The sequence below is a fragment of the Haliaeetus albicilla genome, chromosome 5, assembly GCF_947461875.1.
Source record: "Haliaeetus albicilla chromosome 5, bHalAlb1.1, whole genome shotgun sequence".
Taxonomy (NCBI): Eukaryota; Metazoa; Chordata; class Aves; order Accipitriformes; family Accipitridae; genus Haliaeetus; species Haliaeetus albicilla.
The window spans coordinates 17,300,801-17,314,453 of record NC_091487.1 but is presented as its reverse complement, the minus strand read 5'-3'; the positions used below and the strand labels follow the sequence as shown (position 1 = coordinate 17,314,453).

Here is a 13,653-nt window from a genome sequence, read left to right as displayed (position 1 = left end):
GTGTCCCCAGAACAGATGTCACTGTGAAATGTGAGGCTAAACTGTAAAGTTTGTGCAGAGTTTCACAGGAAGGAGATCCATCCAGGGGAATTTCACAGAGGAGGGTACAGAGCTGGATGCTTCTAGATAAACAGTGGCTGGGACAGAGGGACTCCTGCTCCAGGAGCCAGGGAAGTCATATAAAGGACTGACAGATGTGCTTTTCCCATTGGCCTGATAATGGTCTATATGGAAGGAATTAAGGAATAATTCAATTATCTCTTTCACTACTGTCTGCCAGTGACCCTGCTCAGTTACGCAATATGTCTTGGTTCCTCCTTACAGGAGGAGTTTCATCCCATATCATTAACTTACTCCTGTTCCTACTTGGTTGTCAGGTTATTATATGCCAGCTTTGCAAGTTATATTTCTGGGTTTTCCAGGGCAAAGGATTTCTCACTGTGGAAACAAAACATCAGCAAGATGATAAGGATTGAGCAAGAGAAATGTGAGCTTTGCATGATAAATCCTCATGCAGCCATTTCTTGTTGCCTTATAAAGATGTATCACTGAAGGTCTGTCTGCAAAATTTCATATAAATAAACTTATTGACATAAATAACTCCATTAAAATCAGAAGATTGGCATCACTGCAAAATTTCTGTAACTAGAATAAAAATCAAATCCTCTCTGTATTTTTATCCATTTCTGTAAAGGGCAGCCCAACTATGATGTCCATGTCTTACAAATACTCATCCTTTTCTCCTCAGATAAGGAAAGTTATTCTGGCTCCACTTCAAAAAAACGCATGACTGACAGAAAGAAAAAAGCTGAAGGCTAAGCAAAAAGTCTGTGACAGAACTGCAAATAGAAACTATTCTTTTTTGCTTTGTTTTCAGCCTCTTTCACCAATGCAATAGGAATCTCTGAACTAAAATTTCATATGAACTTATAGTTTGCTAGATGAAAGCTGTATAAACAGGATCAAATAATCTTATTATTTTCTTCTGTGTTACATCTCAGAAGGAAATAAAGTTCTTTTATTACCAGGGTGTGGTTCCTTTTCTCATAACAGACTTTTCACCTCAGATGATCACTTTCATCAGTTTGCAGAAAACAATATTTTAAATTTTCTGCTTCGTCTGTACCTAATCTCCTAGCACTGAAAGAAAATGTGTTTCCAAGAGCATACAAGCATTTAAGGCCTGATGTGAATTCCATTGGAGTCAATCAGCCAGCATTTTAATGTTCAAGATGGGTAATCTCTCACTGAGAGCTCATCTCAGGTTTTACTGATATATTTTCTATAAAGTTCCCAGATGAAGACACTGGAATTGTAGACCTGCTTGACACTGCCAAGGCTTTTCAAAACTAGTTGTTATAAGTTATTTAAAAATCACTAGAATAAAAAAGGGGAAAAAATAAGTAATAGTTGACTGACTGCAAGACCAAAATTTTGCTCTTGGATTGAATCTTAGCTTGAATTTCTTTTTCCAAAAGATACATCAAACTCAAGTTATTAAGACTACAGACCAAAAACCTTAATTAAGTATAATGGTACAAGAACTTAGAGATGACGTGTATAACTCCCAGAATTAAAATAAATAACAGAAAAGGAAAGTGGTGGGTCCTCCTGAGTGTCGGTGAGGTGAAAGGCAAGCCCTTCCAGCACCTGAGCCTGGCTCGTGGCTCTGGAGCCCAGGGCCAGGAGGGCAAAAGCAGCGGGGATGCTGACCTGTGAGAAGAAAATGCTCTTGCCAGGTTCCTGGGCAGTCACTTGCCTGTAAAACCAGAAGGAAAAGTCCATGTTGCTGGGGACTATCCATTGGCAGGACCCAAAAGGATCTCCCTTGTGAGGATGCTACTCCTGTGGTGCTTAGTTTTCTTGTTCTGCTTGTGGCCACTGGACTGTTGACAGCCGGGGACAACAGGCTCAAGTGCAGCAAAGGAGCATTGCATGCAGTCATGGGTAAAGAAAAAGTAAAGCCAATTCAAGGTTTCTTGATCTAATTGTAAATAGATTTCACATCTGGGTACCATGCCAGAAACAATTCCTAAATTCATCCCATCTGGCCCTTTGAGACCTTCTATAGTTATTACTTTATCAGGTTATAGCAACATTTGTCTTTCTGATCTGTCAGTAAAACCATTTCTAAAAATTTTTAGCAATCAAAAAATATGAGTTTCCCTTTGGTCTGGCACTGTCTACAAGAATGAATTGATCACAGGGGATCTGGTTACATCTCTCTGATTCAGCACTAGTTTGGCAGTGGTATTACTGCAGTCATGGTCTGCTTTATTTAACATTACTGTCAGATTCAAGGAGTGGGGAGCTGTGCACTTCATTGCCTCCATCTCTGCTTGCCCCTGCACAGTGGTTGGAAGGAGAGCTGCATGACATTGGCCTTGGGTGCTGAGCCTTTCTCAGTGGGGGGATCCAGCTGCCAAAGGAGACTCTGCAATGGCCTTTTTCTGCCATCTCATTCCAGTTTGCAGAGTCAGGGCAGTACATAGCAAGCAGTTTGCACATCTGCCAAAAAACTGTCAGGTCCCCAAACCAGTGACAGAATTTCTGGTTCATAATAAAACTCTTGGTTTCAATATTTTTAAAGACTGGGGTAGGACATGGACAATAGACAGTGGCTATGCCTCCACAGTAAATTGTATCACATTTTAAATTGTATTTAAGTTCATTTATAGTACAATGTAATAGAATTAAACTTTCATATTTTACGCTTCATGATAGTTTCTATGTGCTCATCTGTGAAGTGTTTCAGATATCAACATCATCAAAGCATTGCTGTATCATCTGAGGACTGGCACAAACCCTTAATGAGGAGCAGCCTTTCGAAAATAAGCAAGCACAGTTAATGTGACAGCAAATGCACAGGTCTGATCAGAAGAAAACAACAAAGCACATCCATGGGAAGTACATGGGAGTCTCACAGTTTGTGACTTGCAGTAGTTTTGAAGGGTGTTTCCTGAACTGCCTAAACTTATTCCACAGAAGGGCAAAGGGTCCTCAGTTCCCTCATTTTTGGGAAGCAGAGGGTGAAGGCCTATCAGCATGACCTGGAACTTAGTGTCATTCAAAAAAGGCAGATTACCATCAGAGGGGGAGCTTATAGGGCTGAATGACAGAGTGACAGCTTCCCACCCCCTCAGTTGGTCACTCTGGCTCCGTTTGTAATAGCACATTGAGCAGCGCTGCGGCACAGGCCTGGCTATCAGCCTGCAGGCACTCATATTCTTACATTTTTAGTACAGTTTCAGACAGAGGTATTGCTCATGCCAGCTACGATTCTTCTGAACAAGTCCTAAGCATCTTTTTGCAGTTAGCACAGGCCAGTGGATATTTCCAATAAGCAGCCCAGATGTCTTGCAGTGTCAGAGTTAAGCAACATGGATATGAGCTGTGGTGAGCCAGTTGACCTCATGGCTAGAGAACAGACCTTGGAGCATTTTATTTACTAGCATAGATGTAAACTCTGGGGATATAACTAATCTCAATGTTTGTTTTACCCCTTCCAGGTATTCATACCCCATCCCTTCTAAACTTCTATTTGCTGATGAAACACAAGATTAAATCTATAAAGCAATGCCAGTAGCACCTTTTTGGTGTCTAGCCAACTAAAAAGTTCCCGAGCTCTGATTTAGCCACTGCTTCCACATACGATGCTTGTGGAGAGTTTGCTACATTAAAGTGGGACTCAAAGAAGCCAACACAATTTGAGTGGATGCCATCGGCTGTGAATGTCACAAATGAGAGTATGGCAAAAGACTTGACCTTCAAAGGAAGTGCCTAGGCCTGGTCTGAAAGTGACTGACTTCCCCAATGTGTGATTTGAAGCTATGCCTTCCTTTTCCTAGAAGCCCTACCAATGTCACAAGATATCATTGCTTCAGCCACCACCCACTCAACAGTGTAGTTTGCAGAGAATTCGTCAGGATTTATCTGCCAAACCCATTCTCCATCCAGGGAAGGGCAGACCTGGATTTCCATCTTCCAGGCAAATATCCTTACCAACACTCCAGGTCCAATGCTAGCTCTCCTTTCACAGGGATCAGCCTGACCAGCCTGGAGTTTAGGATGTTGGAGGTATGGGATTGTCTGCCTTCAGGAAAGGGAGGGATCTGAACATGAATATTCCTGAATATTCTGTACCCAAGGCAAATGCTATAACTGCACAGACTGGCATGGGCACGTAACAGTTGCCTTGGAGAGGCTGGACTCTACACAGTAGCTCCTTCTTGGGTACTAACTGCTTTATTATCAAATTGCCTTCATGACCCTACAGACTCAAACTTCTGATTTAAAAAATTAAACTCCTGATCACTTAACATGATATTTTTAAAGAAACTGTATGAGGTTCAACATGCTGAGAAGGATCTGGGTTTTTTTAACCTAAGTCTATTCTGCTCTACCCCTGATCACTGTTAAATACATTTACCACTGTTGAATATCTGCTGTTGATTCCTCAGAATGGAACAAGGAGGGAGTCAGGCTGACACCACACCAGAGTGGCTGTGTTTCTGTCAGCATACATCCCTTTTCTTGGTGCTCCAGATCCTCACAAGTGCCAAGCCTTGGTTCTGGATTTTGACACTGCCTTGGATCCATAAGGCTGCATTAGGAGGGAGATGTCAAATTGGCACAGGCATCCTCAGAGAGGTGAGAAATCATTTTCTCATGGAAATACAACATGACCTTTCTCTATCATTGACACCCATGTGGAAGAGAAGAACTAAGATATCCCTGAGTGGATTGAGTTTGTATGTTAAATTTCCACGTCAGCCCTCCAGCACCAGGACCTGGTGAGAGCTGGCAGCAGCTGGAGCAAACCTCAGCATTTTCCATCCTTTCTACCCACAAGTCAGGAGTGGCCTCTTTGTTCAATCTTTATTTACTTAAAATGTTTTAAACTGATTCTCTCAGCTGGATACTTACCTGTTTTTTCAAAGATGGCATACACTGGTCATTAAAAGGCTGATTTATAAAACTCTTCATTATTCACGAATAGGTGTATCTCAGTGGTTACTTTCTGCTGGAGGAGGAAGCAAGAACAGTGTTCTTAAGAATGACCACATTCTTGTCTTGTTTCTTTGGAAAAAGAAAATTGTTAGTAACTGTTTTGATATAATTTTAATCACATTGAACTATAATAGCATGAAGAATGCAATTCAAATCACTAAGACCAGCCACTGACCAGTCATTTTTCAGTTGGATTTACAATTTTTCCCATGAAGAGAATGCTCTGAGTATATTGATCAACAATCAACAGCAAAAATGGACGGTTGAATTTAACAGCAGGAGGAACAGAATGTGGAAGAAAATCTGTGCCAGTGACTGCTGCAGCCTCTGTGCCATTCTCGTGGATCTTCAGCAGGGCCTTGTGAGCAGCCTACAATGAAATAGAGCAAGAATTAACGTATCTGGAGTATGAGGTGTGAAATGATTAAAATTAGCACTAGGTTAATTCAGCTACTGCCTTTCATAAAAATGGCTGGTAGGCCAGGAACCAGAAATAAGGCCACTATAGCCCATGGTGGTTTTTTTAGCAATGTTGTCTCAATAAGCAAGTATTCTCACATTTAGAGTTCCTCAACACAAGTATATCCAACACAGACCTTAGGGACTGCACACCTTGTGGAATTAGTTGAAAGTAGAATATTCAAGCAAATTCACAAGGAATGACAATTTCAGAGGGAAAGGAAGTTGGGCTCCAGAACTGCTCTGTATGTTTCCCTAACAGCATGTGCGTTATAGTTTAGCCAGTAGAAATTCAACCTTGATACCAATTTCTTTTAAAAAATTATTGTTCGGCAATTTTAATCTTTTTTTTTACTAGCCCCAAAATGTTAGAACATTGTAATTGCTGCTTTCAGAATGGCTGTAAGAATGCTAATCTTTCTCTTCACTTTATGTTTCTCTTCACGTTATTTTCAGAAACGGGATGTTTTCCTCAAGTCTGGTCCATCTTACATGATTAGCACTCATCAGGGCATTCAATGGCAGCAGAAGTTTTAAAATCCTTTAAAATTATAGAATGCACATATTAGAAAAAAGGCCACTGTTCTGCTAAATATGCTGATGCCAGGCATCCCCAGTACAGATATCCGTGGGCACTCCTTTCACGTGCAGAAACTGGACTGTGTTTAGTTTCTGGGACAAATGCTATACCCCACCCAACCTTTGCCTGTCAGTCCAAAGACGGTACCCTTATCTCCAGATCTTGGAGAAGTTTGAGAAAGTCTGAACTTACTTTACCAGCTAAATGTTCTAGCTCAGAGTATCAGCCAGGCCTAGCAATAAGTAAAATTTCACTACTTAGCTTAGGGCAAGACAATTGGGTGTTGAATCCATAGACCATTGCTTCTGCTGACAAACTTACTTTTGAAACCTTCACATCAAGCCTCCCTGTGATTCCAGACAGATCAGCCCGGTCAGAAAACACATCAGTTACACCCAGATTCATGAACATCTTCTTTAAGTCATAGGTGCCTGAAATTGATAGTTTTGGAATATACACTTCTATTCTCCTGTTAATTCAAAAGAAAATTATGGTAGTTATTGCAATCAAAGCATGCCTTGGACTGAAGACTCCCAACTTGCTGGTGGTTCTTCTGTGCTAACATGTTAGTCTTTTAATCTGAAAAAGATGGCAACAAAAAGAAGATGGGAAGATGATGATCTGGAGAATGGGAAAGGAGAACGACATCAGCTGCGTTTTCTTGTATGATTCTGCAACACAGTCACTTGATGGTAGAGCAAGAAGCGGTGGTGCCAGCATTTTTAGGACTAAGTTTACATTCTCCTTCTAGTCTTGCAGGTTTTTCTTTTGGAATTCACATCCCCCATTCCTTCTGAGGGATCTGATTGCTATGTCGCAGTATTACCACTCTTAACACATTGTGCTTGAGACAAGGGCAATGGAAACACTTAACATGAACTAGAAAATGGGGGGGGGGGAGGAGGAATTAAATTACCCAGCTCACAGATCTCTTCCCTCATCACAAGGCAATGCTGATTGTAACTTTTGCTGAAAGTATCAAATCATTAAATCATTTGGTTTGTCCCTTTATACCTATTCCATTGCTTAAATCTCCAATCAACAGCAAAGGCTAGTAACTGTAAAACCTGATCATAGCATTCAGACTGGATTCTGACTACCCTGAATCATCAAATCAGAACTCCATATTTACCGTCTTTCAAGTGATTTTTCCCATTTAGACAAAGTGTCTTTTGTCAGGGCATCTTCCAACTGTTTCATTTTTCCTTCATTGGGCAGAATAAACAGTGCTGCAACATCTCCCTTGTAAGGAATCTGCACCACCTTGCAAGACAGCTTCTGGTCAGAGTATGTTTTATAAAATCCATCTCGAGTCATCATCTTCACTTCAACTGAGGTCTTTGCATTCACATGGAAATAATCATTGCGAGTCCCCTTGATACTGAAAGGATTTTCCCAGTAGGCTTAAAAACAGAAGAGAAAGAATGCAATCAAATGCTTACTTCAAGGAGGATATATTAATATAGCCCAGACTAATGTACACCAGATAAACCCATATCTGAAGATTTACACTCATACTTGAAGATCAAATGTATTCCAAGTTTATTAAAGATCTTGTTCCTTGTCATCTTTGCTGTACTGTGTCCAGTAACAACTAAATATCCCAGGTTAAATTTCTTATGGACTTAGAAAGGTGTCATACAAGTCAGATAAATTAAATGAAGTAACTTCATCATATTACCTTACATTATATTTGAAGAAAATGAAAGCTGACCAGGATCTAACAAGTTACTTTCTGGTTTCAGAACATTGCTTGTAAAGCAAGTTCCACAGCAGATGTCTGCCTTTTAAAAGGTAGCATGTTAAGCTCCTTCCATGCTTTTTCATATGTTCTTCATCTTGTAACACTAAGGATAAGCTTACATGCAAGAGCAACCCGAACTTTTGGGCCTGATCATAACTGCATTACAGTAAATGGAATAGGGCTTCAAGAGCTTTAATCTTCAAAATGGTTTTCTCTTGATGTTTATTCAACTGATTTTTCTATGGTATTTTGTTTTGTATTAAATCAGGTCATTCACTGAACAAATACAAATACAAATGGCACACCTTGCCATTCTGTAAGTATGTTCTCTTTTTTTAATATTAAATAGAAATAAGATAAAATTGAAAAATAAATAATGGAATGTAAACTCCACCGTAAAAATTGAAAAATAAATAATGGAATGTAAACTCCACCGTACTCTGGTTACTTTATAAGTTTGAACTTTCCTTCCTGCCCCCCCTAGTAAAAAAAAGTATACTCTGGTATCATAAAGAAATGCCTCAGACTAGGGCACGTGAGGCTAGGATACCCAAATTTAATGAAGTACTTGAAATAAAATCTGTTTTGCTGAAAGATCATCTATTTCCAAACATGCTTTTCTGGGTGGTAATTTTCATGTATGTCCTGCATGCTGCTACAAATGGAAATAACATCTAAGAGGAAGTTAATCATTGCCAAAGCAGTGCATTCACAAGTACCTCTTGGGATATGTATAATGTGATGACAAGCTGTAGAACATTTAGGCTCCAACTCCAGAGACACCTATCCATTTAATAGGCATGGACTGTAAGTAAATTAAAGTGTTTGGCAATTTTTGTTAATCTGCATCTTTGGAATTTATTTTTCTACTTCATACAACTTGTGAAAACATTGTAATTTTTTAAATAATTAGATAAAGTCTGACAGAAAAATTTACAAAAGCATAAATCTGTTGTGCTCTGGCAATTCCCTAAAACTTGAAGATTGCAAATAAATGAATTTTTATGCTTAGGAGCCTAAACATGTGCTAGAAAAATTTAGATATGGAAGAGCTTTCAAAGCATGAGAACTTTCAATGTCCCTTATCATAATAGCCTAATCTTAATACTGGCCTTTCTTCTAAAAATAATTCAGAAATAATCTGGGGTATTCGTTTCAGTACAGGTTAAAGTGAGGTAACTGCAGTAAGTAACACCTATGTAACTTACCTTTGAAATAAATGTAGTTAACAATTACCATTAGAGTGTTTGGATCAAGGTCTTTAAGTATTTGGTTTATATTCCCATGGGTTTTGTTCTTTACATGATCGTTGATCTCTTTTTTAGCTTCAGTGGAATTCTGGAAGTTAGTAGAAACAATTTTTCCTTTGTACAGTTTTTTTATGTCCTTCAGAAATGTTTTCAGTGGCTTCAGCTGTTTGTCCATGAACAGGGCATTCCCCATGCTCAGTTGCACCTGGCTGCCAGGGCGGTTCAGCAAGAGGAGGAGATGATGAAAGCCGTCGTGTATCTCCTCCTCCCGGGTGTTGGTGAGATTAAAGGCCAGTGCTTCCAGTACTTGAGCCTGGCTGGTGGCTCTGGAGCCCAGGGCCAGGAGGGCAAAGGCGGTGGAGATGCTGACTGGGGAAAAGAAAACGTTCTTGCCAGGTTCTTGGGTGGTTGCTTGCCTGTAAAACCGGAAGGCAAAATCTGTGTTGCTGGGGACTATCTGTTGGCAGGACCCAAGAGGATCTCCCTCATACAGATGCTTCTCCTGGGGGTCAGTTGCCCTGGGCTCGTCATTGTGGTGGTCACTCTGGGTCAGGCTGTGGACATTGAGGTGAAGCATGGCCACCAGCAAGCACAGCAGGAGGGTGGCCTTCATCATCCTTCACAGCTACTGTGTGGACAAAGAACAAAATGGTCTTGTGTGCTGGAGGTCAGCTGTGTCAACATCTTACCTTTTATTTCTATCTGCTACTACCTTTAACAGTTACCTGGTAATCGCTGTTATCTCCTGACATGCTCCTTTACTATGGAAATATTTTTTTAAATCCTTGTGCTTCTGAGTTTATCTGTAATTCCTATCCATTGCTGCCTACTTCAGTTCTGCTTTACTCCAGCTACAGAAGTCCCTTCTTACTGGAGAAAAACATGTGAGTATTAAAGAAAAAAAAAGAGTCAGAGGGAGAGAACAAGTGAAAAGGTGCTGGGTTTGGGTTTTTTTTTTGTCTCTGTGTAAATCCATTTTATGGTGAGGCAGCACATCAGGAGCGGCTCTTAATTCTTTTATGTTTATCTCCAAGAACTCTCAGTATTATTAAGCTATTAGTGATTGAAAGAGGCTTACGTCAAATGACAGTGCTATGTCAACGGAAAACAATACAAGATTGCAGCACTCAGAGTGGTATTCTTTCTCTCATTCCTGACTCATTTTAATATACAAAGTGACTAATAACAAGAGAGCTGGTAAAAATCTTCTGCTTCAATACCTGATTAGATCAGAATATGTTGCTTTATTTTAAACAGCCACTCATGCAACACATGTCTTCCAGATGGATTCCTCTCTGTGTGTACCTCTCCCATCCTGGTCATGGGAGGGTGAGGTCGGTGGTGTGGGCTTGGCCCCTCCTGTCTTTCCAAACTTTGTATCAGCAGGAAAGCCTCCTTTCCTAAGGAAAATAGCCCCGTGGCCAGAGTAGTGCTCAGCAAAGAGACTAGATCATGGCATCTTGGCCATTTCTGATAACTGTGGCAATTTTTTGTGTTTGTTTATTGCTTTCTCTTTAACAGGTTAGACCAAGAACATGTTGAGATGATTTGTAGCATCTCTGATGTTTAACCTGTCAGAAAACAGAGCTATTCAAATTAAAAATTGTACTAATGACTAGAAGAGCAACTCCAAATAGCCTTCACCTAATGTCCTACTTGAAGCAGAACAGCTTCAAGGAAGAAGATCACAGGAGTTACCTGCTCACTCCCCAGCCAATGGCAAAGGTACTCAGAGACATGGGCCCAGCAGAGCAGATAAGACGTTTATTGGGATTTCCCCCACCTTGTGTCAGCACTCTGACCACTAAGATTTGACTGAAAAGCAGCCAGTTTGTCCCTCCACGGCTTTGCTCTGTGACATCTGAGTAAATCAGGACTTACAGGGTAGGTTGGCATAGCAAAATCAATTTGTGAATTCTGTCTGGACCGTGTTGGTGTAAGACAGCTCATTCATCTTCGTTTCGGTTATGTGGTTGTAAGCTTTACGGAACATTAGTAATGATAAAAAATAAGATTGACAGATGGGAAGTTAGAATACTTCCCCCTAGTTAATGAAACAGATTGCTTCTAGAAGTGAAAGAGCTATTGGGGATAAACATTCAGAGCAGAGTTATACTCTGTGGAGCTGCTATAATGTATCACCACAATTTGCTATTCAATATTTCTTGAAATTAAGTTCTGCTATCATTTGAATGTTTAGAAATGAGGTTTCACCCTTGAAAGCAGATGTGCTTCATGACTCACTAGCTAAATGCCATACAGTTGCATCAAAATCATTAAGGTAAAGATAACTGGGTACTTACATTACATTCAGAAGGGTCTTGCTCTTGTATGGGTTGTACTGTTTCTTGCTGCTTTACTCATACTGCTGTTTTCCTCTGTTAAACATTACATGGTTTCAAATACATATTACCTAGAAGGACAAAGCTGAATGCTGATGAAGCTAGTTTTCTTGGACATCGTATGCATGTGTCCACATCACTCCAAACAGAGCAAAGACCACGGCGCCCAGCTGGTCAGTAGAGTGGAGTGTTACATCCCAAAGGGTATGCAACTCCCAAGCAAATATTTATTGGAAATATTTCTGTGCCAAGGTCAGCTGCTTTGCCCTATACACTACCTGAGATGGAGATATCTGGTCATCTGGAGGCACACAAATTTGCCCAGCACTAAGCTCTGAAGGCCATGGTCAGGGTAAGGGAGCTGCAGGGAGCACCTGTGAGCACCAGCCTACAGGACTCCACTTAAGTGTCAACATCTCATCTTTTATTTCTACACAGGAGAGACCCCACTGGTCACTGTTAAGAAGACAATGAGTCCTCTTGGCCTCAGTAATGAAAAGGGTACCTCATTCATTCAGGTAAGAATGGTGAATTTTAGCTGTATATTGAATGGTAATCTTTCAGACACAGTGTCTCCTCACAACCTAATAATACTTTCAACCTAATAATACTTTCTATCTCTGTTAAGGACCACCTAATATATCAAGATCTGAAAGGTACTTAATGTAGACTTTAGCACTTGAAAAAGCTGTATAAAATATGTGTGCCATCACTGCGAGTGCCCAAACATGATACTGAACAAATGCAACTGTTGTAACATATATAAACAGTAAACCAAGGCACCGTTCCAAATCTCCCAAAGAATAGCAAATAAGAGAAGAGAGTAACCCAGTCACAGCTAGGTTCCTTGCACAGTATCTACAGCCTCGGCTTTTTTTTTTCTTTTTCTTTTTTTCCAGAATATAGCTGAACTCTGCATGCTCATTTTAGATATAGCCAAAGTTTGCTGTTAAGTACTTTGGGTTTGAATTTGTATTTTTTCTTACTAGAGTACCAGTTGCTGCTGTCCCCTGGAGCCCTTGTGTAGGTCAGGTGAGGGTTCATGGAGCAGACTGTTCTCTTTTGCTAGCCACAAAACCGCTGCATTTGAATTAAGTGGCTGTATAAGCTAGAATGCTTGATTGCATAAATGCAGTCTTTCAGGAAACAGGAGTGAAATGCTCACAGTGTTCCAAGACAGTCAGGCCTTTGGCTGTTCTGTGCTGCTCCTTTAGTCATACAGCTGAGCAGTATTAAGAATTTATGCTCCTGTTAAACACTACATGGATCAAACCAAAATTATCTGAGGATGCAGATAAATGCTGATGAAACTATTTTCCATCCACATGTAGCCATGCAGAGAAGGTAGAAGTCAGTGATCACAGGGCCAGATGGCTTTAATCTTTGCTGGCCCCAAACATGCATAATTGCCATAGGCAAACGCACTTTGGAGAGAAGAGGTCCATGGCCATGAGCAGATGTTCTATGAGATCTACCTTCCTAGCTTATTGCTAGCTAACGACACAAGTGCTAAAACATCTCCTGAGGTCTGTTGTGGCCTGCCTTGGGGCTTTAGTTTCCTGACCATGCAGCTTGGACACCTGCTACAACATGCTAAACCAAGCTAACTTTCTGTTCTATGAAAAGCAGAGCAGAAGGGGTAAGTAACGTGCCACCCCTTTTTTTCTCCCTCAAAATGAACTTGGCATCAGTTCAGAAACAGTCCCACACTCAGAGGCTTTCTTTGAGCCTTGGTTTAGTCACATCAGAAGTGGAAGCCTGGGCAGTAAAGTCCACTGTGCAGTTGCACAGCCAGCTGAAGAGCAAGGCAGCAGGAGAGAGACTCAGTTCTGTAAAGAAGAGTTGTATGCAAGGGTTGGGGATAATTCTGGATTCCCTGCATGACTGAGGCAAACCAAAGCATGCCTCAGTACAGTGAGAAAACTGGCAGAGAAACAAATGCAAACGTTTTCACTGTTCAGACATTCATCTGTATTATTCTCTTGTTGAAAGTCAATATAGATTGACTTTGAAACTCTTTCAAAATCTGTCTCTGCTTCAATTATCAGTGTTTTCATGAGGTGGTGGCTTGAAGAGGAGGTCCTTTGTCCTACCAGGGAGGTCAGCAGAGGTTCTGTAAGCAACAGCTGGTCCACCACAGGGCCTGCTTCTGGAGAGAGTAATCTGCAAAATGTGCCTACACTGCCACTTTGATTTACACCTAAGTTCATTCCTGACCATGTGACTGTACTCATGGTATTTTACTCCAAGTGTCTCTGGTATGAGCTG

At 40.7% G+C, this 13,653-nt stretch overlaps 1 protein-coding gene across 1 annotated transcript; it reads right to left on the bottom strand.

Moving 5' to 3' along the window:
* Positions 1–5,106: 5,106 nt before the first annotated feature.
* LOC104319184 (alpha-1-antitrypsin) lies at positions 5,107–11,567 on the bottom strand. Its single transcript, XM_009920821.2, has 5 exons — positions 11,347–11,567; positions 9,002–9,671; positions 7,182–7,452; positions 6,371–6,518; positions 5,107–5,380 (listed from the first exon to the last, which is right to left on the bottom strand). Exons 2-5 carry the CDS (start codon positions 9,657–9,659, stop codon positions 5,189–5,191), a joined length of 1,269 nt encoding a protein of 422 aa, XP_009919123.2. The 5' UTR covers positions 9,660–9,671; positions 11,347–11,567; the 3' UTR covers positions 5,107–5,188.
* Positions 11,568–13,653: the final 2,086 nt, after the last annotated feature.

Coding starts and splice junctions, on each gene's coding strand:
- LOC104319184 (XM_009920821.2), bottom strand. CDS start 9,659: ATGATGAAGGCCACCCTCCTGCTGTGCTTGCTGGTGGCCATGCTTCAC. Junction 6,519..7,181: donor GAAAAATCACTTGAAAGACG/GTAAATATGGAG, acceptor TTGAATTAACAG/GAGAATAGAAGTGTATATTC. Junction 5,381..6,370: donor TTGATGTGAAGGTTTCAAAA/GTAAGTTTGTCA, acceptor ATTTCATTGTAG/GCTGCTCACAAGGCCCTGCT.